This window comes from Salmo salar, chromosome 15 (assembly GCF_965601325.2).
Source record: "Salmo salar chromosome 15, fSalSal1, whole genome shotgun sequence".
Lineage (NCBI taxonomy): Eukaryota > Metazoa > Chordata > Actinopteri > Salmoniformes > Salmonidae > Salmo > Salmo salar.
This window is the reverse complement of record NC_138305.1, coordinates 85,245,001-85,270,956: the sequence shown is the minus strand read 5'-3', so window position 1 is coordinate 85,270,956 and position 25,956 is coordinate 85,245,001. Positions and strand designations below refer to the sequence as shown.

At 41.9% G+C, this 25,956-nt stretch overlaps 1 protein-coding gene across 4 annotated transcripts in view; it reads right to left on the bottom strand.

Moving 5' to 3' along the window:
• LOC106572005 (E3 ubiquitin-protein ligase MIB2) overlaps positions 1-25,956 on the bottom strand; it is a 104,557-nt gene that overhangs the window by 29,541 nt on the left and 49,060 nt on the right. For 3 of the 4 annotated variants that reach the window (XM_014145695.3, XM_014145696.3, XM_014145694.3), the window contains exons 4-12: positions 10,593-10,699; positions 6,970-7,164; positions 5,824-5,966; positions 5,361-5,468; positions 5,108-5,212; positions 4,329-4,491; positions 3,396-3,529; positions 3,145-3,293; positions 2,587-2,743 (exon numbers count right to left, since the gene is read on the bottom strand). In XM_014145695.3, coding sequence (XP_014001170.1) covers positions 2,587-2,743; positions 3,145-3,293; positions 3,396-3,529; positions 4,329-4,491; positions 5,108-5,212; positions 5,361-5,468; positions 5,824-5,966; positions 6,970-7,164; positions 10,593-10,699 — 1,261 coding nt within the window. Of the gene's footprint in view, positions 1-2,586; positions 2,744-3,144; positions 3,294-3,395; positions 3,530-4,328; positions 4,492-5,107; positions 5,213-5,360; positions 5,469-5,823; positions 5,967-6,969; positions 7,165-10,592; positions 10,700-11,447; positions 11,684-25,956 lie in introns of those variants that run through there. The other variant, XM_014145697.3, reaches the window with a different exon arrangement.

Genomic DNA, 25,956 nt, shown 5'->3' with positions numbered 1-25,956 from the left:
AGGCACAGTCAACTTAGTGTATGTAAACTTCTGACCCACTGGAATTGTGATACAGTGAATTATAAGTGAAATAATCTCTGTAAACAATTGTTGGAAAAATAACTTGTCATGCACAAAGTAGATGTCCTAACCGACTTGCCAGAACTATAGTTTGATAACAAGACATTTGTGGAGTGGTTGAAAAACAAGTTTTAATGACTCCAACCTAAGTGTATGTAAACTTCCGACTTCAACTGTAAATACATTTACAAAAGAAAATATATGGGGTGATGTAAAATATGCAGACAATTACATTGATGGAAGCCACACTATCTGCAATATTAAAGCTGTTAGCGAGGGAAGTTGTTGTATTTTGAGGCTTAAAATCAAAGCATGTGTGGAATTGCAGTATGTATTTAGTTTGAGAATTTAGACGTGAGCTACAAACTTTTGACAGGCTGGCTTCGGCTGGACAAACAAAAAACAGTTGCTTATTAACCGGATAACAAAAAAAATGAGAGTTCCAATATTTGGATAATCGTTGTGATTGGAAGATAGCTGTGAGGGTTATCGAATCAGGATCAACTCTGTTCACTTCGAGCTCATTAGTAGAGCTCGCCAGCTTGCAGTCCTAAAACCCGGAAATTATTTACCTCTGGTACGTTCAGCGATCCAAGTGGGGAAAATTTATGGGGAAAGAATAGGTTTTTGGGATAAATGCCGAAAATAAGTTTAGGCTTAGGAGATCTTAAACATTTTGATCTATGAGATAATATAATTCAGTTAACATGGCCTTTATTAATTATGTAGCCTTTGTGCTATTTTAATTAAAAAAATTATTCAAAATTCACAAAAAGTGACGTTGAAGAAAATGATCTCATAGAACAAAACGTGTAAGATTTCCTAAGCCTGTGTTTACCACATACCTTATTTTCGGCATTTATCGAAAACCCCTACAAAAACGCCATTCATTTCCCCATAGGCTTTGTCCAACTAACCATGAAGTTAGTGCCTACAAAAAGACACCACTACTATATGATACAATGTTCATATTTGAAGATGGCAGAAAGGCCAGTCTCTTTGGCAATGAAAAGGCATTGGAAGGAATGGAATGTTAGCTGAAGAGACTGGCACTCAGGCTAGAATGTCTTTGCTGTAACCAAGAAGCTTGATCTTGATATCTAGCCACTTGGCTAGCAAGTTAGCAAACCAAATGCAAAGCTGGAGCCCTGAGCTGGATACAATTTATTTGATACATCTTAGATTTGTTATAGTTGTACTTAACGTATAAGTAGTGGAGTAGCATGCACCCCCGCAGCCCTCAGGTACCCCCCCAAAAAATAGATATACATTTTTGAAAATCATTCCGTCGATATAAATGGTATATCGCCCAAGCCTACTGAGTACTCATGTATAGCAATGCTGCTCTTTTCTGTTACATTACAGCTCAGATACACACATTAACAAAAATAAAAAATAATATTGAACCTTTATTGAACTAGGCAAGTCAGTTAAGAACAAATTCAATATTTACAATGATGGCCTAGGAATAGTGGGTTAACTGCCTTGTTCAGGGGCAGAACGACAGATTTTTACCTTGTCAGCTCAGGGATTCTGTCACGCCCTGACCATAGAGAGCCCTTGGTTCTCTATGGTGTAGTAGGTCAGGGCGTGACTAGGGGGTGTTCTAGTTTATATTTTCTATGTTAGTGTTTTGTATGGTTCCCAATTAGAGGCAGCTGGTAATCGTTGCCTCTAATTGGGGATCATATTTAGGTAGCCGTTTTTCCACCTGCGTTTGTGGGATATTGTTTTTGAGTGAGTGCATGTTGCACCTCAGTACTGCACGGTTGTTGTTTGTTTCTTGGTTTGTTTTAAGTTTCACTAAAAATAAAGATGTGGAACTCCAATCACGCTGCGCCTTGGTCCGTCTCTCCACACGATCGTGACATTCGATCTAGCAACCTTTCGGTTACTGGCTCAACGCTCTAACCACTAGCATACCTGCCGCCCCAACATACACACACAAACTTCAAGCAGCCATTCCACTCCAGCTGAACACGCACATTGCTTGAGCAGAAAAATGAAATATCCCGAACAGTACCCAAAACCAGTTGTGAGGTGAATTGAGCTGCTTCGAGATGTGGCCGTTTGAGGAAAGCCCGACAAAGTTGGAGAGCCGTCTAAATGCCCTTAAAGAACTCAACAAATGAACACAAGACTCAGACTTTATGAAGAAATGATTCAGGCTTGGGGTGAATACGGGTGTGTCGACTTAAGATAGTAAGTTATTAGTCCCCCAAAGGGAACATTTTATTGCACTAGCCAATACATACAACATCAATAAATACACAGTAAAAACACAACAAATGACAGACACTAAAAGCAGCACATCAAAGAATATAAAAAACAAAGTGATAAAATGCTTCATAAGAGAAGGATCTGCGGAAACATTCTGTTTTGTTCCTAGTTAAAATAAATATGTCTGCCATTGCAGTCTATGCTGTTTAGTTTCTTGAGACTTGTGAGTGTGTGTTTGCATGTACGGGCGGTGAGCATGACAGAAGAAAGCATGAACCAAAGTATTTCTTATTAGTGGGTACTGACCTGTAGGTTGATGTCGGCTGAGTGTTCCGACAGCACGCGCACCACATCGGTGAAGCCCTTGTTGACGGCTATGTGCAGCGCTGTGCACATGGAGTTGTTCAGCAGGTTCACGTTGGCCCCTTTGCTCAGCAATAGCCGTGCAATCTCCGCCTGGTTCCTGCACACACACAATGAGCAACAAAATGTATAGGCCTAACCACAATCATTTTCCTATCTATTTAGGGTACTCATTTAAATATCCATTACTCAATACATTTTCATATATTTGTTGTGTTGTTTTAATTGACTCATTCTGATAACAAATGTATGTTTCTAATCACTTATTTTAGGGGAGGGGGCATGGTGCGGGATTATGGACAACAGTAATGCCCCTGTGTGATTGACTATTTGTGTGTGTAGTGATTTTCACCCCAAATCCAATTAAATCCAGAGACCAACCCCCCCCTCCCATAACTTGTTTTCTAACAATGTGAATACATGGTACCTAAGACTGGCAACCTTGTGTGTGTGTGTGTGTGTGTGTGTGTGTGTGTGTGTGTGTGTGTGTGTTCCTCTCACCCGAAGGCCGTGTAGTGCAGGGCGGTGTCTCCGTCCTCGTCCTTCACTTCAATGGAGCTGTTGGCTTGCAGCAGAGCCAGGACCACCTCCATGTGGCCCTGGTGGGCTGCCACCTGCAGCGCCGTCTTGCCCTGGTTCTTTATATCCACCTGGAGAGATGTCACACACACAATCACATTAAGAGATGTCTCACACACAATCACATTAAGAGATGACAGACATACAGTCTGCGGTGGCGGGAGTGAACACACCTTGTCAGGGTATTTCTGCACAAGTTCTCGGACTTTGTTGGCACTGCCATGCGCCGCCTCGATGACCAGCCGGCTGGGGTTGTCCTGATCTGTAGACTGAGACAGCAGCTTCTCCAGGACTGAAATGACTGTGTCTGGAGAGAGAGATTAAGAGGGGGGGACACAATCGTCATTGAAGGGGAAAAGGGAGAGTGAAAAAAGATAATGTGGATGAATAAAGAGCAAGGGAAGGAGAAAGAAGAAAAATAGAAGAGACATGTTAGTGATAGATTCCAGAGCATGGAGAACATGCATAGTTGGTGCTGCGCTACCCTTCAGGCCCCTCTAAACTCAGAGAGCATACACAGTTACCAAGACTCTTTGTTAAGTCAAGTCAAAGCACAACCATTGGAATGAGTCAAAATGTCCCTGTGCACCCTAACCCAGCACTACGAGCCTCTCGTATCCACTCTCTTCCACCATGATGTATATGACAGACACAGAAAAAGGGGTGATTGAGCCAGAGTACCCAAGACTAGTAGAGCCACACAGACACATGAGGCGCAGTAGAGGCACATATGCTGATGAGGACTCTGGAGCTTGCCTCCAACATGAAGGGGCATGAAAGAGAGAAAAAACAGACATTTCAGAGACACGCAAATTACGCGCAAATGAAACCCGTTCGTCATGTATGTGGAGACAGTGACCAGGTGAAACAGAAATATGAAGGGCCGTATATGCAACAGATAGCCACTGTCACAGCCCTTGGTCAGTAGTGCATGCATAGCTTGCAGCAAGAGTGCTGGAAGAAGAGGGAGAGGTGGAGGGGGTCCATAGGGAATTCAGGGAAAGTGATAAGGAAATTTGAAGGACAGATAAAAAGCAAAGCTCGTTGGATGACTGTTAGATAAGAGGCCCCCTTCCTCCTGTTTGCGAGGTCTCAGTAGTCCTTACTTCCGGATACGTTGGGGTTCTCGGCCGTCATGAGGTTGGCGTCCACCTCCACGGATTGGGCCGAGAGACATGCCGGGTTAAAGGTCCACGTCTGGCCGTTGAAGGCCACGCGCAGGTCCCCGTCAGCGTACACCTTCAGCACCTTGCCCACCTGCCCCAGGGCCTGATGGGAAAGGAGGGGGTGTAGAAAACAAAAGGAGGAAGACGGGTGGGGGGCAGAGGAGAGAGAGGGAGATAAGGAAGGAGGGTGAAAAGACAGTGACACTGACAGTGTTAAGACACCAGAGAGGTAGGTAGGGACTATGGACTCTGTTCCATTACACTTTAAAACTTCCTCTCGTTGTCTCCTTTCCACCATGACCAATAGGACAAGATATTAGGTATAAACACCCATCACAAGCCATGAAGGAGATGAAGTGTTTCAGAGAACCTCCATCAAACCATGACTGTCATCTTTCCATCTCAAATGCACTCTTTTTACATACCAATGACACTGGGAAATTCTCAGGGCTTTTATTTATAGGTAATTATTCAGGATGCTTTGCTTTCGCAGAAGCCTTAAGCTTGTTTACCAGTAGTCCCCGAGGCATAAAGGGCATTGCCTCTAATGCAGAGGGCTGACTGCCAGCTGAGGCTTCGCACAATGCATGACAGGAAGTTCGTGCCAGGCTAAGGAAACCTAGAAGGGAGGTTAGTGCCAGGCTAAGGAAAGTTAGTGTTAGGCTACAGGAAGTGAACTCCAGGGTATGGGAAGTTAGCCTCAGGCTATGTCAACATACGGGTGTCATGCTGTCTGTCCATTCTCCATGGCCAGCCTGAAGCCTCTTAACGCTGTCTATGTCTTCCAGCACTCGCACCAGCTCGCCCACACCAAATGTGTTCACCTACGGCAAGAAAGGGGAAGACAGCAAATTGTTAGTGATGTGATTCTATGCTAATCTGTCAGCATTAGCATCACATCGCTAACAAACACTAACTTATAAGACCATGCTGTGAGCCTGTATTCATTTCCCACTGGTAGAAGTAGACTACCTTGGTTAGGGCCCCTGGGTGGAAGGTCCAGCGGATGTTGTTGCTGTACTGGACTCGGACATCTCCCCGGTCAGTGATTCTGTGTACCGTCCCGATTCTGCAGGTGTACTGTAAACACACAAATTTGCAGTCGCAGACTGTGGCCGGCTTTGACCTTATCATTTCGCTGATTGATTTGAACATAAAAGGTGCTTGTTGGTTTTGCTCTATTGCACACCAGAGACCATTCACGCCAACGACATTACATAAAGCTGGGTTCAAAGTTTCAAAATGGGGAAACAGTACTCAGAATTTGAAGTAATATTTGTCTAACATGACACATGCAGTACATGCAGTGCAATGACAATGTGGTAAACGCTTCAAAGTAGTTCTACAACTGGAGAAAGCTTGGAACGAGGTCAGACTCTTGATACAATTCTGTCAGAGAAATTCCATTCGACTTGGAGGGAGTTTAGTTTAGTACCTCTGCCATTTTGGGGTTCCACCCTCCGTGGCCCTCCTGCATTTGTCTGAGGATGTCCACCTCCAGGAGACATTTCACCTTGTCCCCCTGGTTGAAGGTGTGGCCTTCTGCACTCTCCTGCCTCTGCAGTTCTGCGTGCTCACCTGTGTACGCACGAACCATAGATAAACACACAAACGCACATAGGAATATACGACAAAAATAGGCCAACTCTACACTGAGTGCCTTCATATTGATATACACGGAGTATAAAAAACATTAAGAACACCTGCTCTTTCTGACCAGGTGAAAGCTATGATCCCTTATTGATTATTGATTGTTAAATCCACTTCAAATCAGTGTAGATGAAGGGGCGGAGACCGGTTAAAGAAGGATTTTTAAGCCCCGAGGTAATTGGGCATTGATGTATGTGTGCCATTCAGAGGGTAAATGTGCATGGTAGTAGGTGCCAGGCGCAACAGTGTGTCAAGAACTGCAATGCTGCTGGGTTTTACACGCTCAACAGTTTCCTGTGTATAACAAGAAAGGTCCACTATGCAAAGGACATCCAGCCAACTTAACACAACTGTGGGAAGCAACGGAGTCAACACGGGCCAGCATCCCTGGGGAACGCTTTCGACACCTTAGAGTCCATGTCCAGACAAATTAAGGCTGTTCTGAAAGCCAAAGGGGGTGGGGGGGGAAAGGTGTTACTAATGTTTGATTTACTCAGTGTATAGCAGGGGTGTCAAACATGCCCAGATGAATTGTTGGAGGGGGGGGGGGAGAGACAATCTGAATCGACATTGAAATAACTAAAACCTAATCGAAACAGTGTAGAAATTATAATGGACCTACATTTATAAATCTCTTTACTCTGTCCAGCTTGCTAACAGTCATCCAAACTAAATCTAGAAAGTCAAGAGTATTCAAAATTCCAAAAGCGATGGATAGACAATTTTTTGCAAATTTTGACAGCGAGGAAATAATACATTTTAAGTGCGGCCCTCCTGACCTCAGGGAAGACCGCAGGTAGCCCGTGGGGCAAAATGAGTTTGACACCCTTGATCTATAAGGATACATATACTATTTTCTAGAATGACAAAAACAAGCATGTCTCCTTAACAACAGGTAGAAACTTATGTCTACATCCCCCTAGTTTCATACCGAGCTTTGGTAGGTGGTCTTTGTAGTAGAAGCCTCCCTGGACGTCAGACACGTATTTGAGGTCTACCTTGCCCTTGTGACCCATTCGGTAGACGTTGGTGGTACCATTGGACCAGGTGACACTGGCCACACTGCGACCGGACTCTGTGTCCCAGCCACGGATGTCCACCACCTTCCCAACCTTACCCTCTCCTCCTGCACACGCACACGCACACACACGGTGTAGAAGTGTGGGAGGAGAGAAAGAGTGAGGAGAGCAAGATTTAAAAAATAGGCTTATTGGGGAAATATTTGGAATGGTGAGAAGAGAAATAGTTAGCGTGAATATATGAAACACAATCATTTTATTTTGTGTAGTTTGATTCCATGCACAGGCCACTTCAAAAGACACAATTTTTAAACAGAAAATGGTGCCCATCAATGTTTCACATCCAAATGTTGAACCCATTTCTGGGAACACAGCACACAGACCATACTCTGCTAAAGGAATCTTGTCAATTCTAGACTTAGCTAATTCAACACGTCACATACTGAAAACAAGAAACAACAAGTGAGGATCGTGACTCCAAATTGGTGCTCTGGATGTGGAGAAAGGCTCAAAGACCAATCAGATAGTGCCTTCAGGAAGTATTCACAACTGACTTGCCTAGTTAAATAAAGGTAAAAAAATAAATACAAAATAATAATAAAAAATGGTTCTGAGATTGCTTTGGGCCCCAAATTCAGCCATTTCCAACACCAGCTGCTCTCGGAAGGCCAACTGGGTGAGAGGGGTTTGACCTTTTGATTTGTCCATCTGCTTGTGGAGAATGAAAGCATTTACTCGAGCAATGTCCACAAAGCATTCAAAAAAAAGTCTCCTACAACTTCCTGGTCTTGTGGAGTCCCAGATAGTAGCCTATCAGACCATCAGATAGGTTGACACCCCCCATGCTGGCATTGTAGTCCTTCACAGAAACATCATTCCCTTTTCACCCTCCTTGAGACATGGTTGTTACTGAATGCCTTATGCTGTGTGGTGAGCAAGGTTACTTCCCTAGTGAAAAAGTAGCTTGTTAGTCCTGATCCAACGTATGGTCCCCCTCTCCACTGTCTTTGTCATGTCGTTTACCTTGGTCTTGGGGAAACCAATTATGTTAGGACGAATGGTGCCACAAGCACTTTCTTTTTCAAGCGGTCTATGAAAAGTGGATGTAGAACCATCACACGGGGTGAATGACATAGCAGCGGGGGGTGAAGACCTTGACCGGCGGGGGCGCTTGCTGGGGAGGGGTGGCTCTCAAACGTCATCATCATATTGATGAAAGACGCATAGAATTACAGCTGACTAAATTTACAAAACGTCATTACTGTAAAGTAAAAACACCAAGCCTAAACTTTCTGTACAGTGACTCACATAGGTGTGAAACACGCACACACACACACAATGCAAACAGTAACACCTTCGAGACAAAGGCACAGGTGAGAACCACTAATAAACAATGGCCATGAGAGTTTAGTGGCCTCTCTAAAGTTACAAGGATGAAACTTAGAACAGCAAACATTGGAATTATATAACATTGAAATTACTTGTCACATAGGCCTATGTAAACTAAATACAAAGTACAAAAAGCAGACAACTTATAAAAAAAATGAAATACATATAGTAAATTAGCTATATAAAGTCATGAAAATAATTTACTTACAAATCTAAAAGTGGATCCAGTCCTTCGAGAAAACAATCTTTGTCAGCCGAGTCGAAATCCTTGTTGTCCAAATGGCTCCCCTGATCCGAGTCCAACCAGCATTTTATTAAAATCTTCTATGTTGGTATACTTATTCATAGCTGCCTTCTTTTTAACTTCCTGTTCGATATTCTTAGTTTTTAAATCCAAAACAACACGTTACTGAGTACCACTCTCCATATTTTCAAGCATAGTGGAGTCTGCATTATGTTATGGGTATGCTTGTAATCATTAAAGACTGGGGAGTTTTTCAGGTAAAAAAAAAAAAAAGAAACGTAATGGAGCAGAGTGGCCGAGTTACAGTTTTGACTTAAATATACTTGAAAATCTTCGTCTAGCAACGATCAACAAGCAATTTGACAGAGCTTGAAGAATTTTGAAAATAATAATGGTAAACTGTTGCACAATTCTTGTGTGGAAAGCTCTTAGAGACTTACCCACAAAGACTCACTTTTGTAATCACTGCAAAAGGTGATATTACAAAGTATAAACTCAGGGGTGTGAATACTTATGTAAATGAGATTTTTATATTTAATGGTCTATACATTTCCTAACATTTCTAAAACCACGTTTTCACTTTGTCATTATGGGGTATTGTGTGTAGGTGGCTGGGGGAAAAAAGCTTTTTCATCGATTTAGAATTCAGGCTGTAACAACAAAATGTGGAATAAGTCAAGGTGTTTGAATACTTTCTGAAGGCACTGTAATCTGAACAGACAGTGAACATTGGCCATCTTTCAACAAGGTTTGGCCAATCATCCCTTTGATTCTGGCTAGAAGTGAAAAAAATTCTAATAAACAGAACACAAAACAAAGCATACTTACAGGCTGGGGCTAGCACCACTGACATTCTTAGACTACTGTAACCAAACACGAGTGAAAGTATAATAAAATACATTGATTTACTAACCACCACGATACGTTTCTACTTTACTACTTACTGACAGTCTTCAAGTTCAAATGTCATCAAATACTACGTTCAGTTTCCACCACAAAGCGAGAGCCTGGCATTGTATAGTTTAGGTTATGCAGGTTACATCAAGGATTACAAAATCATCAAGGATTACACAGCCTGCCAGGTAACAACAGGATAGGACTCATGGAAAGTGACAGGCTCTCTGCTGACCATGCCAAGAATGTCCCTATGCACTTACCACACTCTGATTAAAGACTGATGATGACTGACTTAGACCCCAGGGGTTAACTTTCAAAGACACCAAAAGGACATTTTGACTCATTCGCCAGTGCTTTAGCACAGAAAAGACACAATGCCATTCCCGGGTTCTGACCCCACATGAGGTAATAGAAAGAGCTAATGATAGATTTTGCCATCCCTAAAGGCAATGATATTTAATGGTTTTGAAATGGAAAGAAACAGGAGCAATCATCAAACTTCCCATAGATGGAGATTCTGCAAATAGTTACATTCGTATTTGTATGGCAAATCTGTTTCTTCACTAATGATTTGCCATTGAGAGCCAAATTATCTTGACTCTTGAAAACCACGTCCCAAAACATTAAATAACCCCAAAGACCATTTTGTCCTGTCCGGAGTTGCAGCACATGCTATAATTAGAATTCACGTGACTTCTTTGTATATTCCGCTACACTAGAGGGGAAACGGTACGAAAGGGAAAATAAAACTTGCTCATATGAACACAGCTCTTTAAGAAACATCTGTTAAACACACTCAATGAGATTCTTGTGGGTTGGGGGAAAATCCTGAAGCACTAAGCACAAACACACCAGTTCAAACTGTCACATTGTAGGTAATAAGATTCCATCGTCTCTAAAGTTATGGGGTCACGGTGAAACAGATTGAAAATCAACGCTGCCACACTGGTACACAAAAGTCCCTGGTCGGTATGGATGGATTGTTCTGCTCACTCCCTCACTCACCGTCTTGGTTTCCCCAGTCCCAGTCGGGTCCGCGTACCACTTTCACCCCCTGGAATATTCCTTTGAGGATGATCCGTGGGAGATTCTGCCTCGGGGCCAAGCACACTCTGTGAAAGGCAAAAAGTACAAACCACATTCTCCATAAAGCACTATGGCAGGAAAACAGCATTATGACTTGTTATACAACAGAGTGTATGCAGAATGTTCTGTCCAAATGACATTGTCCAATTTTGGAACCGAAAACCACTGACCGACAGATTGTTCCAAATGCATCGCTTATCGGCCACCAGAAAAACACAAGCTAAAACCCTCTAAAACGTATAGCTTTCTCGAATACGTAAGCCAACCGTCTGGCCTACATTAAATTCCACTAAGTCCCACAGGCAAACAGGCCACATTTAACACTCTCTGGCTTAAAGACACACTACAGTAGGTCACACACACTAGCCAGAAAGTTAAAGGGCCATAAGATACAACAACGTTCGGGCTATGTTACTGAGAACACTTGAATCAGTAAGGGTGGTGGGGAGACAAAGGAGGTTTTATGTGGTGGGTCCTTGCCAAGGGGAGATGGCGTACATGTGCTCGATTGCTCGTCTAAATCAAAGAAAGGTCTTTGTTTTTGACGGGTCGTTCAGCATCGCTGAGGGCTGAGAGGCATCATAAACTGAAAACTCATGCTGCGAAACCATTAACCTCTCAATAGAGGACATCAATCTCATGTCAACAACACAACCAAGCAGAATATGGTTGCCAAATACCAGAACTTGTTTGACAGTTTCAGGCAGGCAGGCAGTTACATCAAATTCTTAAGAAATCAGAAGGGGAGGGTGGGGGGTCTAGGAGGAGACATACCTTATGGTAAAGATTTGGTCAGATCTCAAAGGGGCAAAGGAACTGCCTATTCCCATACTTTCTCAGCAAGGTCAGCATCCAGGTTTCATTCTGCCATGCAGCTTGGCGAGAGACAGGCGACTTGAATCCACTATAATCAAAGTAAAACAACCATCTACTGGGCAGTCTTCCTCTTGGATAAAGAGAGGCTTTGCTACTCCTACGCGTTGCTCCCCATTCGGCTGCACAGGGGCGTCATAGTCCATCAACGCAAACGGGTACATTTACGAAGCTAGTCATGGTTATCTTCCGAACGCATCGGGTCAACTTGTGAGGCACTGGGGCCCTATAGAAAAAGAAGCCTGTGGCACCTTTGCTTCTTGGGGGCTTACTGCAGACTGACAGTAAATCCCAGTGTGGGCCGTATGGCCGGAGTTGGGACAGTGGGGAGGTGAGGTGGCGTGTCTAAAAGCAGAGCTTTGAGGCCTAATCCCAAGACAGCAGGGCAATCAGGAAGCAGGCTGTCAGAGAGCACAGCTAAGAATGTGTGTGTTCCAAGAATACACACGCATCACCAAGGAGACACAACATATGGCCCTTGACATGATAATCCACCCCCGTAAATAAAAATCATACATCTGTTAATTTGGTGAAAGCCGATGTTCTATCAGTGGGTAAAATATGTTTTTTTTTCAGTCTGTGAAATCAGGAAATCGTGTAGGAACTTATACCTACAGTGCCTTTGGAAAGTATTCAGACCCCTTGACTTTTTTCACATTGTTACGTGATTACATTTTTTTGCTCCAAAGAGTTCAATCTTGGTTTCATCAGACCAGAGAATCTTGTTTCTCATGTTCTGAGAGTCTTTAGGTGCCTTTTGGCAAACTCCAAGCGGGCTGTCATGTGCCTTTTACAGAGAAGTGGCTTCTGTCTGGCCACTCTACCATAAAGGCCTGATTGGTGTGGTGCTGCAGAGATGGTTGTCCTTTTGGAAGGCTATCCCATCTCTACAGAGGAACTGTGACAGACTGACCATTCTTGGTAAACTCCGTGACCAAGGCCCTTCTTCCCGATTGCTCAGTTTGGCCGGGGGGCTAGCTCTCGGAAGAGTCTTGATGGTTCCAAACTTCTTCCACTTAAGAATGATGGAGGCCACCGTGTTCTTGGGGACTTTCAATGCTGCAGAAATGTTTTGGTACCCTTCCCCTGACTGTGCCGACACAATCCTGTCTCGGAGCTCTACGGACAATTATTTTGACCTCATGGCTTGATTTTTGCTCTGACATGCACTGTCAACTGTGGGACCTTACATAGACAAGTTTGTGCCTAACCAAATCATGTCCAATCAATTGACTTTACCACAGTTGGACTCCAGTGAAGTTGTAGAAACATCAAGGATGATCAAATGGAAACAGGATGCATCTGAGCTCAATTTCGAGTCTCACAGCAAATGGTCTGAATATTTCTGTAAATAAAAGGCATCTGTTTTTTATTTTAATATATTTGCAAAAATGTATAAAAACCTATTTTCGCTTTGTCATTGTGGAGTAGTGTGTGGATTTCTGAGGAATTGTTTTTATTTAATCAATTTTAGAATAAGGCTGTAACGTAACAAAATCTGGAAAAAGTCAAGGGGTCTGAATACTTTCCGAAGGCACTGTATAAGGTCCTGAACAAGCATTTCACTACATCTGCTAACCATGTGTATGTGACCAATAAAACTTGATTTGAACAATGAAGATAGGGGATAACGCAATATCACATTAAAACAATTACCTGCACTCCAGATCACCTAATCGGCCAATGAGCATACTTGTCTAGAACACATCCAATCCATTTATATCGTCATGACGAAGTATATATTGCCCTCAGATGTGCTCAATCTAAACAGTGTACCAAATTATTCAACTCGGTTTTTCCTTCAAGTACTATCAGCCAATGCGCCCTGTGTGTCTGTGGAAAAGGGATGTTGTTGCCATGGTAACATTTGCATTTTGCGCGCAGACAGACGAACTGCAGGCATGTTCAACATGGTGAGATTGTAGACTCCTAAATTAATAGCGCAGTTTGCTTAGGTGATTTTACAGCTAGCTAGCTACTTCACAGGCTTACTTTTGTATTATTGTATGTAGCTACTAGCCAGTCAGCCAGAGAGAGCATTGCATTGTGGGTTTTGTAGTCGACTTGAGCTGCAACAGATTGACACAAACATTTTCACATTGCTATCAAGCTGGCTATAACGAGAAAAAAAATGCAACATTTGTTTCAAAAAAAATATTGCTTTCACATAGTGTTATTTGAAACCCTAAACCATAGGAATTTGTGTTTTTCCCCTCAGGAGACTGAAAAGATTTGGCATGGGTCCTCATGGGTCCTCAGATCCTCAAAAGGTTTGAAAGCTGCACCATCAAGAGCATCCTGACGGGTTGCATCGCTGCCTGGTATGGCAACTGCTCGGCCTCCGACCGCAAGGCACTTCAGAGGGTAGTGCGTGCGGCCCAGTACATCACCAGGGCCAAGCTTCCTGCCATCCAGGACCTCTATACAAGGCGGTGTCAGAGGAAGGCCCTGAAAATTGTCAAAGACTCCAGCCACCCTAGTCATAGACTGATCTCTCTGCTACCACACAGCAAGCACTACCGGAGCATCAAGTCTAGGTCCAAGAGGCTTCTAAACAGCTTCTATCCACAAGCCATAAGACTCCTGAACAGCTAATCAAATGGCTACCCAGACTATTTGCATTGCCTGAATTAAACAATGCTGGTTTATACTGCAGGACTTCCTGAGTTGGTATATTAGGATGGATGATGTTCACCAATACGGTTCAGCCAGATTATAAACACCGCTTTATGGGATTTATGGGTCCAGATACCACTGGACAAAATATGTAAGGGGGGGGGGGAACACTATCCAAAACAGATTTAGTAGAGATTAAATGTCTAATCCTGCCTGACCAACTGTCTCTCTGCCCACATAAGCCAGAAAAGGGTTAGGGACCTGTTGACTATAATGTGACATTTTGGAATGTGCTTAAAACCGCTTGTTACACCAAATGCCAACTCCTGACCATTACCCATGTCAAAATCGCTCATGATTTGATTACATTGCCTGGAAGGGGAGAGAGACAAACTAATAGCAGCATTGTCTTCTCTTCACTTGCAGTTGAAACTCAAAGATTGTTCATAAGCTAGGTTGTTTTTCAATCTAAATGGCCAAGAAATACATCAACACCTGTTGATGACACACTCCGCCCCCAAAGAGTGAGCTAGACTACCGAAGGGAACTCGTACAATGCTCGCAATAGCACAAGCTAAAGGAAAATGCTTATTTCCAGTGTGTGAGTGAGTGTGATCCCAAATTCTGATCAGTATAGCCCCTCATTGTGCTTCTTGTGTATCCCCACCAGTTGCTGTCGGAGGACACCGACTCTACGCCGAAAACTTCAGAACTCAATAAACTCAGATACCTGTGTCAACACCTGCTACCAACTAGCTAGCTACAGTTGCTAGGTTGCAATGGAGCCCGCATCGCCTGGAATTACTAACGAACGTTTCCAGGGCTGTAGAAGCTGTGTTTATTACGCTCTTGTCCGGGACAATATTGACAATCCGGAGTTCCAATGCAGCAATTGTTTGCTAGAGGACGATTACAGGAATGAGATGGCTATGCATAGCAAACAAAGCTCAATTCTGCGTGAATTTATGGGGAAAACGCAAATTGTAACTCTTAACTCATATGGCTGGACGCAGCTCGGGCCTGATGGATGTTTCCCAGCCTCGTCATCTATACCTATCCGAATGGCCTGTGCTACCTGAAACTTGCCTGCCAAGGAAATCGTCTCCATCTGCTTCTTCTTCTCCATCCTGTAGTGAAGTAGATGGAGAACAGCAAGAAAAGTGTTCCAATCAGTGCTGGTCCCATGTCACAAGTAGTGGAAATCAAAAGGTAGCGGCATGATGCTAAGCGGACGGAAGTGACTGCGAGAGGTTTGGAGCAGATTAACATAAGGAATAGCTTCGCTGCATTGGTGACTGATCTACCTGCGCCTTCATCACTGGGATTGCTTGTGTCTGTGACGGCGGTGCTGACTCCAACTACGCTGACTCCAGCAGTAGCTTCGTTGTCGAGTTCGGCTCCTTTCCCTCTCTCTGGATCTGATGGGGCATGGCCTGCTGTGGGAGGTCTGGAACTATCACCGGGAGCAGAGGGTATACGCTATCCTGCTTCTCGTGGGCCCGAGAAAGACTCAAAGAATTGTGACGGGTGGGAATGGCCGGATTTCGCCATTCCCTTCTCCAGCCGTTGTATAGGGCAGTTCACTGGTGAGAAATGTCCCTGGAGCAACAAAAACTTGCTGCTATCCAGGAGCACAGGACATCAATCAGCTGCTCCCAACATTTTAAACCAGCATCAGGAAATTGAGTCTATCATAGTTAACCTATTATGGATAGGGGGCAGTATTTTCACGGCCGGATAAAAAACGTACCCGATTTAATCTGATTATTACTCCTGCCCAGAAACTAGAATATGCATATAATTATTAGCTTTGGATAGAAAACACTACAAAGTTTCTAAAACTGTTTGAATGGTGTCTGAGTATAACAGAACTCATTTGGCAGGCCAAAACCTGAGAAGATTCCTTACAGGAAGTGCCCTCTCTGACCATTCCTTGGCCTTCTACACTCTCTTTATTGAAAACTGAGGATCTCTGCTGTAACGTGACACTTCCTACGGCTCCCATAGGCTCTCAGAAGGCGGCAGAACGGGGAATGATGACTCTGCAGGCCATGGCTGAAAAACAGTAGCGCATTTGGATAGTGGTCGATCTGAGAACAATGAGACTGGGGGCGCGTGCACGAGGAGACTCCATGTTTTAATTTTTCCGTCTTTGAACAAAAACAGGGTTTCCCAGTCGGAATATTATCGCTTTTTTACGAGAAAATTCGCATAAAAATTGATTTTAAACAGTGTTTGACATGCTTCGAAGTATGGTAATGGAATATTTTGAATTTTTTTGTCACGAAACGCGCCGGGCGCGTCACCCTTCTTTACCCTTCGGATAGTGTCTTGAACGCACGAACAAAACGCCGCTATTTGGATATAACTATGGATTATTTTGAACCAAACCAACATTTGTTATTGAAGTAGAAGTCCTGGGAGTGCATTCTGACGAAGAACAGCAAAGGTAATCCAATTTTTCTTATAGTAAATCGGAGTTTGGTGAGTACCACACTTGGTGGGTGTCAAAATAGCTAGCCATGATGGCCAGGCTATCTACTCAGAATATTGCAAAATGTGCTTTCACCGAAAAGCTATTTTAAAATCGGACACCTCGATTGCATAAAGGAGTTCTGTATCTATAATTCCTAAAATATTTGTTATGTTTTTTTGTGAACGTTTATCGTGAGTAATTTAGTAAATTCACCGGAAGTGTTCGGTGGGAATGCTAGTTCTGAACGTCACATGCTAATGTAAAAAGCTGGTTTTTGATATAAATATGAACTTGATTGAACAAAACATGCATGTATTGTATAACAATGTCCTAGGGTTGACATCTGATGAAGATCATCAAAGGTTAGTGCTGCATTTAGCTGTGGTTTTGTTTTTTGTGACATTATATGCTAGCTTGAAAAATGGGTGTCTGATCATTTCTGGCTGGGTACTCTGCTGACATAATCTAATGTTTTGCTTTCGCTGTAAAGCCTTTTTGAAATCGGACAGTATAGTTAGATAAAGGAGAGTCTTGTCTTTAAAATGGTGTAAAATAGTCATATGTTTGAAAAATTGAAGTTTTGGGATTTTTGAGGAATTTGTAATTCGCGCCACGCCTATCATTGGATATTGGAGCAGGTGTTCCGCTAGCGGAACGTCTAGATGTAAGAGGTTAATGTGGGATTTAATGACATTATGAAGGGCAGCTCAGAACAGCTGAAGATGGATTTTAAAGAACTGATTTGGTCACAACTTGACACCAACAAACATCCCATACTTCAGCAGACTTTTAGCCCTCCATAACTGGCTACGAGGCTATTGGAGCTGTGTGGGTGTCAACATTTATTGACAATTTTGATACCTTCTGGAAACAAAGCTTACATTACAAGGAGGATGGGATCCAACCAAATCCTTTGGGTTCCTGGGTCCTTTCACAGCCTTATATGGCTGCGTTGAGACAATTGCTTATCAATGACCCAAGCCCAGCTCATTTAATCCTTACCGTTGGGTCACTGAGTAGTCATAATGCTTGAGAAAATGTACATTATCCCAGGGGAGTTGGAAGACAATGTAAGTAACCTAATGTATGTCCCTCTTACTGCCCCGAATGCCTCTGCTGATCCCACAACTATTATATGCAGTAATCATATGCCTATGAACCAGATTTATAATGTTAGCACTGAGGCAGTGTGCTCTAGTAGGAAGTCCACTGTGTGCAGCTCACCCTGCACTAACATAAATAACATGAGCATGTCCACCTCTGCTAAACTTCACAGTAAAGCAAAACAATCAAGCATCCCATAAAAGTGCTAAAAATAGCCCACGTTAACATATGTAGCTTAAGAAACAAGGTTAATGAAATCAATAATTTGCTAGTAACAGATGATGTTCATATTCTGATCATCTCTGAAACTCACTTAGATAATACCTTTGATGATACAGTGGTAGCAATACATAAGATCTACAGAAAAGACAGAAATGCCAAAGGTGGAGGTGTGGACATTTATATTCAGAACCACATTTCTGTAAAGCTTACTGTTGAAGTAATATGGCTATATGTTAATCTGTCTCACCTTAAACCCATTCTGGTGGGATGCTGCTACTGTGGTTCCTCCTTTAAAAGTTGCGTCATACTGCGGCACACCCTACATGCTGCTGCAGCATTCTGTGGCACATCATTTAATTCTCAGCCATTTCTTCTGTTACTGCAAGTTATTGCTAGTTTGACCACCAGAGGGCATCTTTGAGAAGCATTTGATAGTATTCTGTATTGGCATTACCAGAGAATTTAAAACAATTTTTTGTAATAACATAGTATATTGGATTGATTAACAAATTTGGCTTAATTAAATTGATTAATATTATGGTGTTTCCATTCAAAGAAAAATTGTCAGTTTGTAAATTCATGAAACACATTAATTTTTTTACAACGTTATTTTCTGATAAAAACGAGTTAACTGCATCCGCTGTGGAGCCCCGTTTCATAATATGACCATATTTCCCAGTTGCTTGCCGTCATTTTGAAGTAATCGTGAAAAAACAGGCCTTATTTTAGTGCATTTTTCACCCTGCCAGCTCCTATTAGTTCTATTGAGCACCGTGGCACCAACTCGCCTTCCGAACGTTCTATTCCCAGCTTATTGTTCAACAATGCCTGCTTCGCTATTGTTGGCAATGAGACCTGCTCACGTTGTTTTGTTCGCGCTAGTGTTCCAGTTTAGCCAACTTTCTTAAGCTGCTATTCAGCCTTGGGTGAATTTTGACTCGTTCTATTGTCCAGCCTATAGATAGCCAGAGCGAATTTACGAAAGCACCCGAATGTCCATTGGAGAAAGCACAATGACTAAGCCATTTAGCTAAGCTAAGAATGACGAGAATAATCAAGTCAATAAACGTTGGGTAGTTAGATAGCCTATAGTTAATATATTGGCAAGTTTGATGTATAACTACTAACGTTAGGTAGCTAGCTAACATAGCATATCATTACAGCAGTATGTACCAGTATGTGGTTCGTAAGGACAGCGTAGCTAACAAATTGTCAGCCAACATAACATGTAAGGTAACTTCTTTGAAGTCATTACATCGAGTAGCAAGCTACCCCTTGGTCGTTAGGGCAAATCCGGTCTGTGATCTGAGGGGGGGTTTTCACACCTAGCTCGGCTATTATTCTATTCTTTAGTAAAGATTGAATAGTCTATTGTTCAGCTATTATCCCTCCTCCCCAACTTGCAACAAATTGCTGTTCCCATCTCATTCCTTTCCCTCTTCCACGCGTCATCATTCTGCTCATGAGTGGCTCGCTTGTGGGCGTGCTGGCAGGATATGGCAGCATCTTCGGTTGTGCATCAAGAATTCTGCATACAGTAGCACGTTTGTATGAAGGTGGGGTTATTCACAGGCAAACTGTTATATGCTATGAAGGTACATTTGTGTCTTTTTGTCGAGAGCAAAACCTTATTTTCAATCAAAAATAGTTGTTCTGAAAGCAACTTTTTTCCGACAAAGGATGTCAAAGCGGACACCAGCAAAGAAATGTATGAAAATGTATGAAATTGTATGGAATGTATGCATTCACTACTGTAAGTCGCTCTGGATAAGAGCGTCTGCTAAATGACTAAAATGTAAAATGTAAATGTAAGATGGCATCTCAGGTAAGCAGCACTGGGCTGTATTGACGTATCCTAAAAATGACATCTGCTGCTTTAGATTGAATGGTCATATCTCAGTTACTGTTTTCATATCTATAAAAAATAAGCTGTTTTCTTTACTTTCGGAGAGCGAGCTGACCAAGGTTTCGAAAATGTAGATATTGCCAGATGTTCACTGTCCGAGGAACAGGCCGTGGAAGCTTTATTGCTGGCAAAAGTGTCCATAACCAGAGGTAATTAGACCATTCTGTGTTCTTTTTCTCCATCTCTGCCTGTCTTGTTGTACATGGAACCTGTCTCACATGCATTAATAAAAATAAAAAAAACTTAAGGTGTCAGCTGCTAATTTTCAGATTTACACCACACAAACACAGCCATTTTCACTGGACTATCTGTTGCTGCCAAGTCATGATTTCCCTGGGGGTTAGCCTTGCAATAACCAAGTGGTGAGACACATAGCCCCCTATATTTAAATATTTCAGGTACACTCCAATAGGTGTCTGCGTCACATACAGTATCTTCTATTGACATTATCTTCTATTGTTTGTCCTCACGTGTCTGTTTTTCAGCATAAAGTACTCTGTAGCCACTTAGTAGTGTGGACATCAATTCATCCCTCTCCCCCATCTCCCTAAATCCTCTAGGTTATATCAGCTGTTTTTGTGAACCCCTCCCGCATCTGAACTGGCTGACACAGAGGGCACAGCAGGATCATAGGTGAGCTGTCACTTGGTCGGGTCAACAGGAAGTATTATTAAAAGAGATGCTTCAAATTAAAATACAGACAGAGATGTAGTAGTCCCAGAGTTCATGACAAGGTCAGTTTTGTATTTCACCTCCTGATATAAGATGACTGACCGTGTTAGAATAAAAAAAAACAAGGCTAAATAATGCTCTCTCGTCTGCAGGTATGTTTTGATGTAAGAGAGGAAGCCAGTCCCGTCATCGCCACCTCACCCGCTCTTAAGATAACCTTCGGGCCAACTGGGGGCCCAAGGCTGGTTAGGAGACACCGCAATTGTGATGAACTGAGAGAATATTAGGGTAGCACTGTAATTCATGAATCATATGCTGTCTGCCGTTGTTCTTACCTCTTTCCCTTTCAGTCTTCTACGCCTCTCTCCCCACCTCATTTTATAATGCACACCATATGTGCATTGAAGTACACTTGTATTTAGAATATTACAATTATCATAATTATAATGCATTTATGTATTTCTAACACCTGATTAATGAACTTCTTTCAATAAAGCGTTTCACATTCTCCACTGGTTGAAATGAAGTATCTCATTGAAATACTATCCTGTGTCCTCAGATTAATGCAGATGAAGGGAGTTAGAGATGCATATTTCTTTTTGTGTATATATATGAATTACAAATCAATCATGTTTCTAGTCAATTAGCTACAATGTGTAATCATTGATGTTCCAGGAGCAGTAAACACTGTTTAAGTGTATAATTTAATACATACATGCAGACACAGCAGCATTCAAATAATTGAGTTTGATATGACTGAAAAATAAATGTCTCAGAGATTCACATATGAACCACAACTTTATTTTCCAAGGAAGAGTACATGATCAGTGAACATATTCAATGTACAGGCTACAATGTGGGAATCTTATGCGTGGTAATAACTACAGTACATGTGTAAATAGGACTTGCATCCTTGGCACAATAAAGTTATTATATTCTACTCTATCCATATGTAACAGTATGGCTTCCGTCCCTCTCCTTGCCCCTACCTGGGCTCGAACCAGGGACCCTCTGCACACATCGACAACAGCCACCCTTGAAGCATCCATTACCCATCGCTCCTAAAAGCTGCGGCTTTTGCAGAGCAAGGGGAACAACTACTTCAAGGTCTCAGAGCGAGTGACGTCACCGCTTGAAACGCTATTAGCGCGCACCCCGCTAACTAGCTAGCCATTTTACACCGGTTACACATAGGCTTCATTAATGCCATTCAGGCTTGAAGTTGATACAACAACTATGATAGCTGAGGTTCATAGATTGGTATGAATATTAGTCCAGAACCTAACGTTTTAGGGTCCATACACATATCGGCTACATACTGTAGCTAGCTACACATCCATAGGCATAAAGTTATTTTTATCCTCCACTACACAATAAGCAAGTAAATAGTTAGCTAGTTACTTCAGCTGCAAGGCAAGCTTACAAAAGTGTACATTCAATTTGCAGTAAATGCTTTAGCTAGCTAGGTTCTTTACATCCACTGTTTCACAAGACGACAGCCTGGTTTGCTGGTTCTCAGGAGTCCCTAAAACATTAAACAACATGAATTACAAATTCATTCTCCTAACACTAGCTAACTGGCTAATGTTACCTAGTCAGATAATTTACGCTATTTAGCAAGTTAACTTTATGACAAAAAAATATGCGCAAACATTTGTCTCTACATTAAGTAACATATTCCTCTCAATTGTAAATGTTTTGCTTGACTCATTATGATGTTATAACAACTTACATCTGGTTCCACCGTAATGTTTTGTCAGTTATCTTTGTTGAAGAACGCCACAAGGCAAGGGTGGCTCGCGTCAAAATTCATCATTGGAACCACTCGATATGATTGGTCATATAAAAACCTTGGGACCCAAATGCATAATGAGTGCTCCAACTCCCCCTTGTGGTGGTCTGGGGCAATGAAGCCGTGACGCTGGGTACCTCTAAGTCCTGCGGTGCAAGCTCGCAACTTTTAAAAGGAGGAACCACTGTATAGACCACCAACTGGTAATGGTCAGTATCCGGATAACATGTATGAAATGCTTGATAATGTATTAACAGAGAGGAATATTTTCTGGGTGTTTTAAATATTGACTGGCTTTCATCAGGCTGTCCACTGAAGAGAAAGCTTCCAACTATAACTACTGCCTGCAACCTGGCTCAGGTTATCAGTCAACTTACTAGGGTAGTTACAAACAGCCCAGGAATAAAAATCAACATGTATTGATCACATCTTTACTAATGCTGCAGAAATTGGTCTTAAAGCAGTACCCAAATCCATTGTATGTCGTGATGACAATATAGTAGCCATATCTAGGAAAACCAAAGTTCCAAAGGCTGGGCCTAATAGTGTGTAAAAGGTCATAAAATACATTTTGTAGTGATTCCTATGTTGTTGATGTAAAGACTATTTGTTGGTCTGTGGTGTGTAATGAAAAGCAACCAAATTCAGCACTTTATGAAATTGCTTATTCCAGTTACTAATAAGCATGCACCCATTAAGAAAATTACTGTAAAAAAAGTTAAATCCCCGTGGATTGATGAGGAATTGACAAATTGTATGGGTGAGAGGGATGGAAAATAAGTCTGGCTGTAAGTGATTGGCAAATCTACTGCACATTGAGAAATCATGTATAAAAAAAACCTAAAAAACAATCATGAAATCATGACTAAACTGAATAAAAATAAGAAGAAACTACACTATCAAAGAATGATAGTAAAAAGCTTTAGAGCACCTTAAATACAATTTTGGCCAAAAAGATGCTGCATTCATCACAGAACCCACTGATATTGCCAACTGCTTTAATTATTTTTTCATTGGCAAGATTAGAAAACTTATGGATGACATGTCAGCAACAAATGCTGACACTACACATCCAAGTATATTTGACCAAAATATGAAAGACAAGCATTGTAAATTTGAATTCTGTAAAGTGAGTGTGGAAGAGGTGAAAAAACTATTGTTGTCTATCAACTTGGATGGAAAATTACTGAGGATAATAGCGGACAATATTGCCACTCCTATCTGCCCTATCTTAAATTTAAGCATACTAGAAAGTGTGTGCCCTCAGGCCCGGAGGGAAGCAAAAGTCATTCCGCTACCTAAGAATAGTAAAGCCCCTTTTACTGGCTCAATTAGCCAACCAATCTGCCCATTACCAACGCTTAGTAAACTTTTAGAAGAAAATGGTGTTTGACCAGATACAATGCTATTTTACAATAAACAAATTGATAACATACTTTCAGCATGCTTAAAAGGGAAGGACATTCAACAAGCACATCACTCACATAAATGACTGATGATTGGCTGAGAGAAATTTATGAAAAGATTGTTTTGTTAGACTTCAGTGTGGCTTTTGACATTATCGATCATAGTCTGGGGATGGAAAAACATATGTGTTATGGCTTTACACCCCCAGCTATATTGTGGATAAAGAGTTACCTGTCTAACAGAACACAGAGTGTGTTCTTTAATGGAAGTCTATCCAACATAATCCAGGTAGAATCAGAATTCCCCAGGGCAGCTGTCTAGGCCCCTTACTTTTTTTCAATCTTTGAGTAAAGCCAGTGTGTCTATGTATACGGATGACTCAACAGTATACGTGTCAGCTACTACAGCGACTGAAATAAATGCAACATTTAACAAAAAGCTACAGTTACAGAATGGGTGGCAAGGAATAAGTTTGTGGTAAATATTTCAAAAACTAAAAGCATTGTATTTGGGACAAATTATTCACTAAACCCAAAACCTCAACTAAATAATGTGGAAATTGAGCAAGTTGAGGTGACTAAACTGCTTGGAGTAACCCTGGATTATAAACTGTTATCTTCAAAACATATTGATACAACAGTAGCTAAGATGGGGAGAAGTCTGTCCATAATAATGCGTTACTCTGCCTTCTTAACAGCTCTATCAACAAGGCAAGTTCGACAGGCCCTAGTTTTGTCGCACCTCGACTACTGTCCAGTCGTGTGGTCAGGTGCCACAAAGAAGGACTTAGAAAATGCAATTGGAGCAGAACAGGGCAGCACGGCTGGCTCTTGGATGTACACAGAAAGCGAACATTAACAATATGCATGTCAATCTCTCCTGGCTCAAAGTGGAGGAGAGATTGACTTCACAGAGCTGTCTGTTTGAACTACTGGCACACAGCTCGGACACCTTTGCAAACCCCACAAGACCTACCACCAGAGGTCTCTTCCAGAACAGACTATGGGAGGCACACAATACTACATAGAGCCATGACTACATGGAACTCTATTCCACATCAAGTAACTTATGCAAGCAGTAAAATTTGATTTTAAAAACCCCAGAAAAAAACAGATAAAACAGATATATTTGGAAATAGAGTAGGAGCCTGAGGGCACACACTAAATGTGTTGTGAAATCTGTTGTGAATGTAATGTTTTTAATTGTATAACTGCTTTAATTTTAATGGACCCCAGGAAGAGTAAACAGCTAATGGGGATCCATAATAAATACAAATACAGTGATAGCGGCAAGAGACTGAGAAAGAGAGGGAAGATGTGGCTGAAACGTGACCAGTAGGAGGTGAAGAGGTCAGATGGTGCTGAATCGACAGATATGCAGGATAAGGATTAAACTGAGTCTACGTGACAGGGCCTCTGCATTTGTGTGTGTAAGTTTGTGTGAGTATGCGTGTTTGCAGGAGCCGATTAGCCAACCAGGAAGTTGTTGTTGCGTTTCCACCCCCCTTCAGTAAACATATGGACACACATATGCTGTGCAGCGCATCATCAACACGCCATAACCTACACACATATTCCATGATAAACACCACTTACCATGAACAAAGTCGACTAAACAAATCATGTCATTGTAATTATTTTACTTAGCTACTATAGAGTCTCACAGTGTCATAATACCCATAAACCTAGAGGTCAAACAGGTAAATTGATCCAATTGTTTTTCCCACTATTCATTTTTCCCACAGGGAGAAACACTTAAAATAAATGCTGTGTTTTGTGTAGGCTTACCCTGGTGTGACGTTTTGATAACCATGTAAATCTCTCTTGGACAAGGTGACTTACATCAATATAGTCGGCTCAGGTAGCTTAGCGATTAAGAGCGTTGGGACAGTATCCGAAAAGTTGCCGGTTCGAATCCCCAGGCCGACTAGTTGGGGGGGGATTTTTTTTTTTTTTTTTTTTTTTAAACGGTCTGTGTCCTTGAGCGAGGCACTTAACCCTAATTGCTCCTGTAAGTCGCTCTGCTAAATGACTCAGATTCAAAAACGCTAATTAGAATCAAAGTAGACATCATGAAAGCTCCTGCACGTCATCTCTAGCTGACACCTTTGCTAACAGAAATCTAACCAATTCATATATTACTAAAATTAGCTAACATTAGATAGTTCATCCAGAGATTCTTACCTTTGCATCATCATGGCATTTGTAGTTCTTTA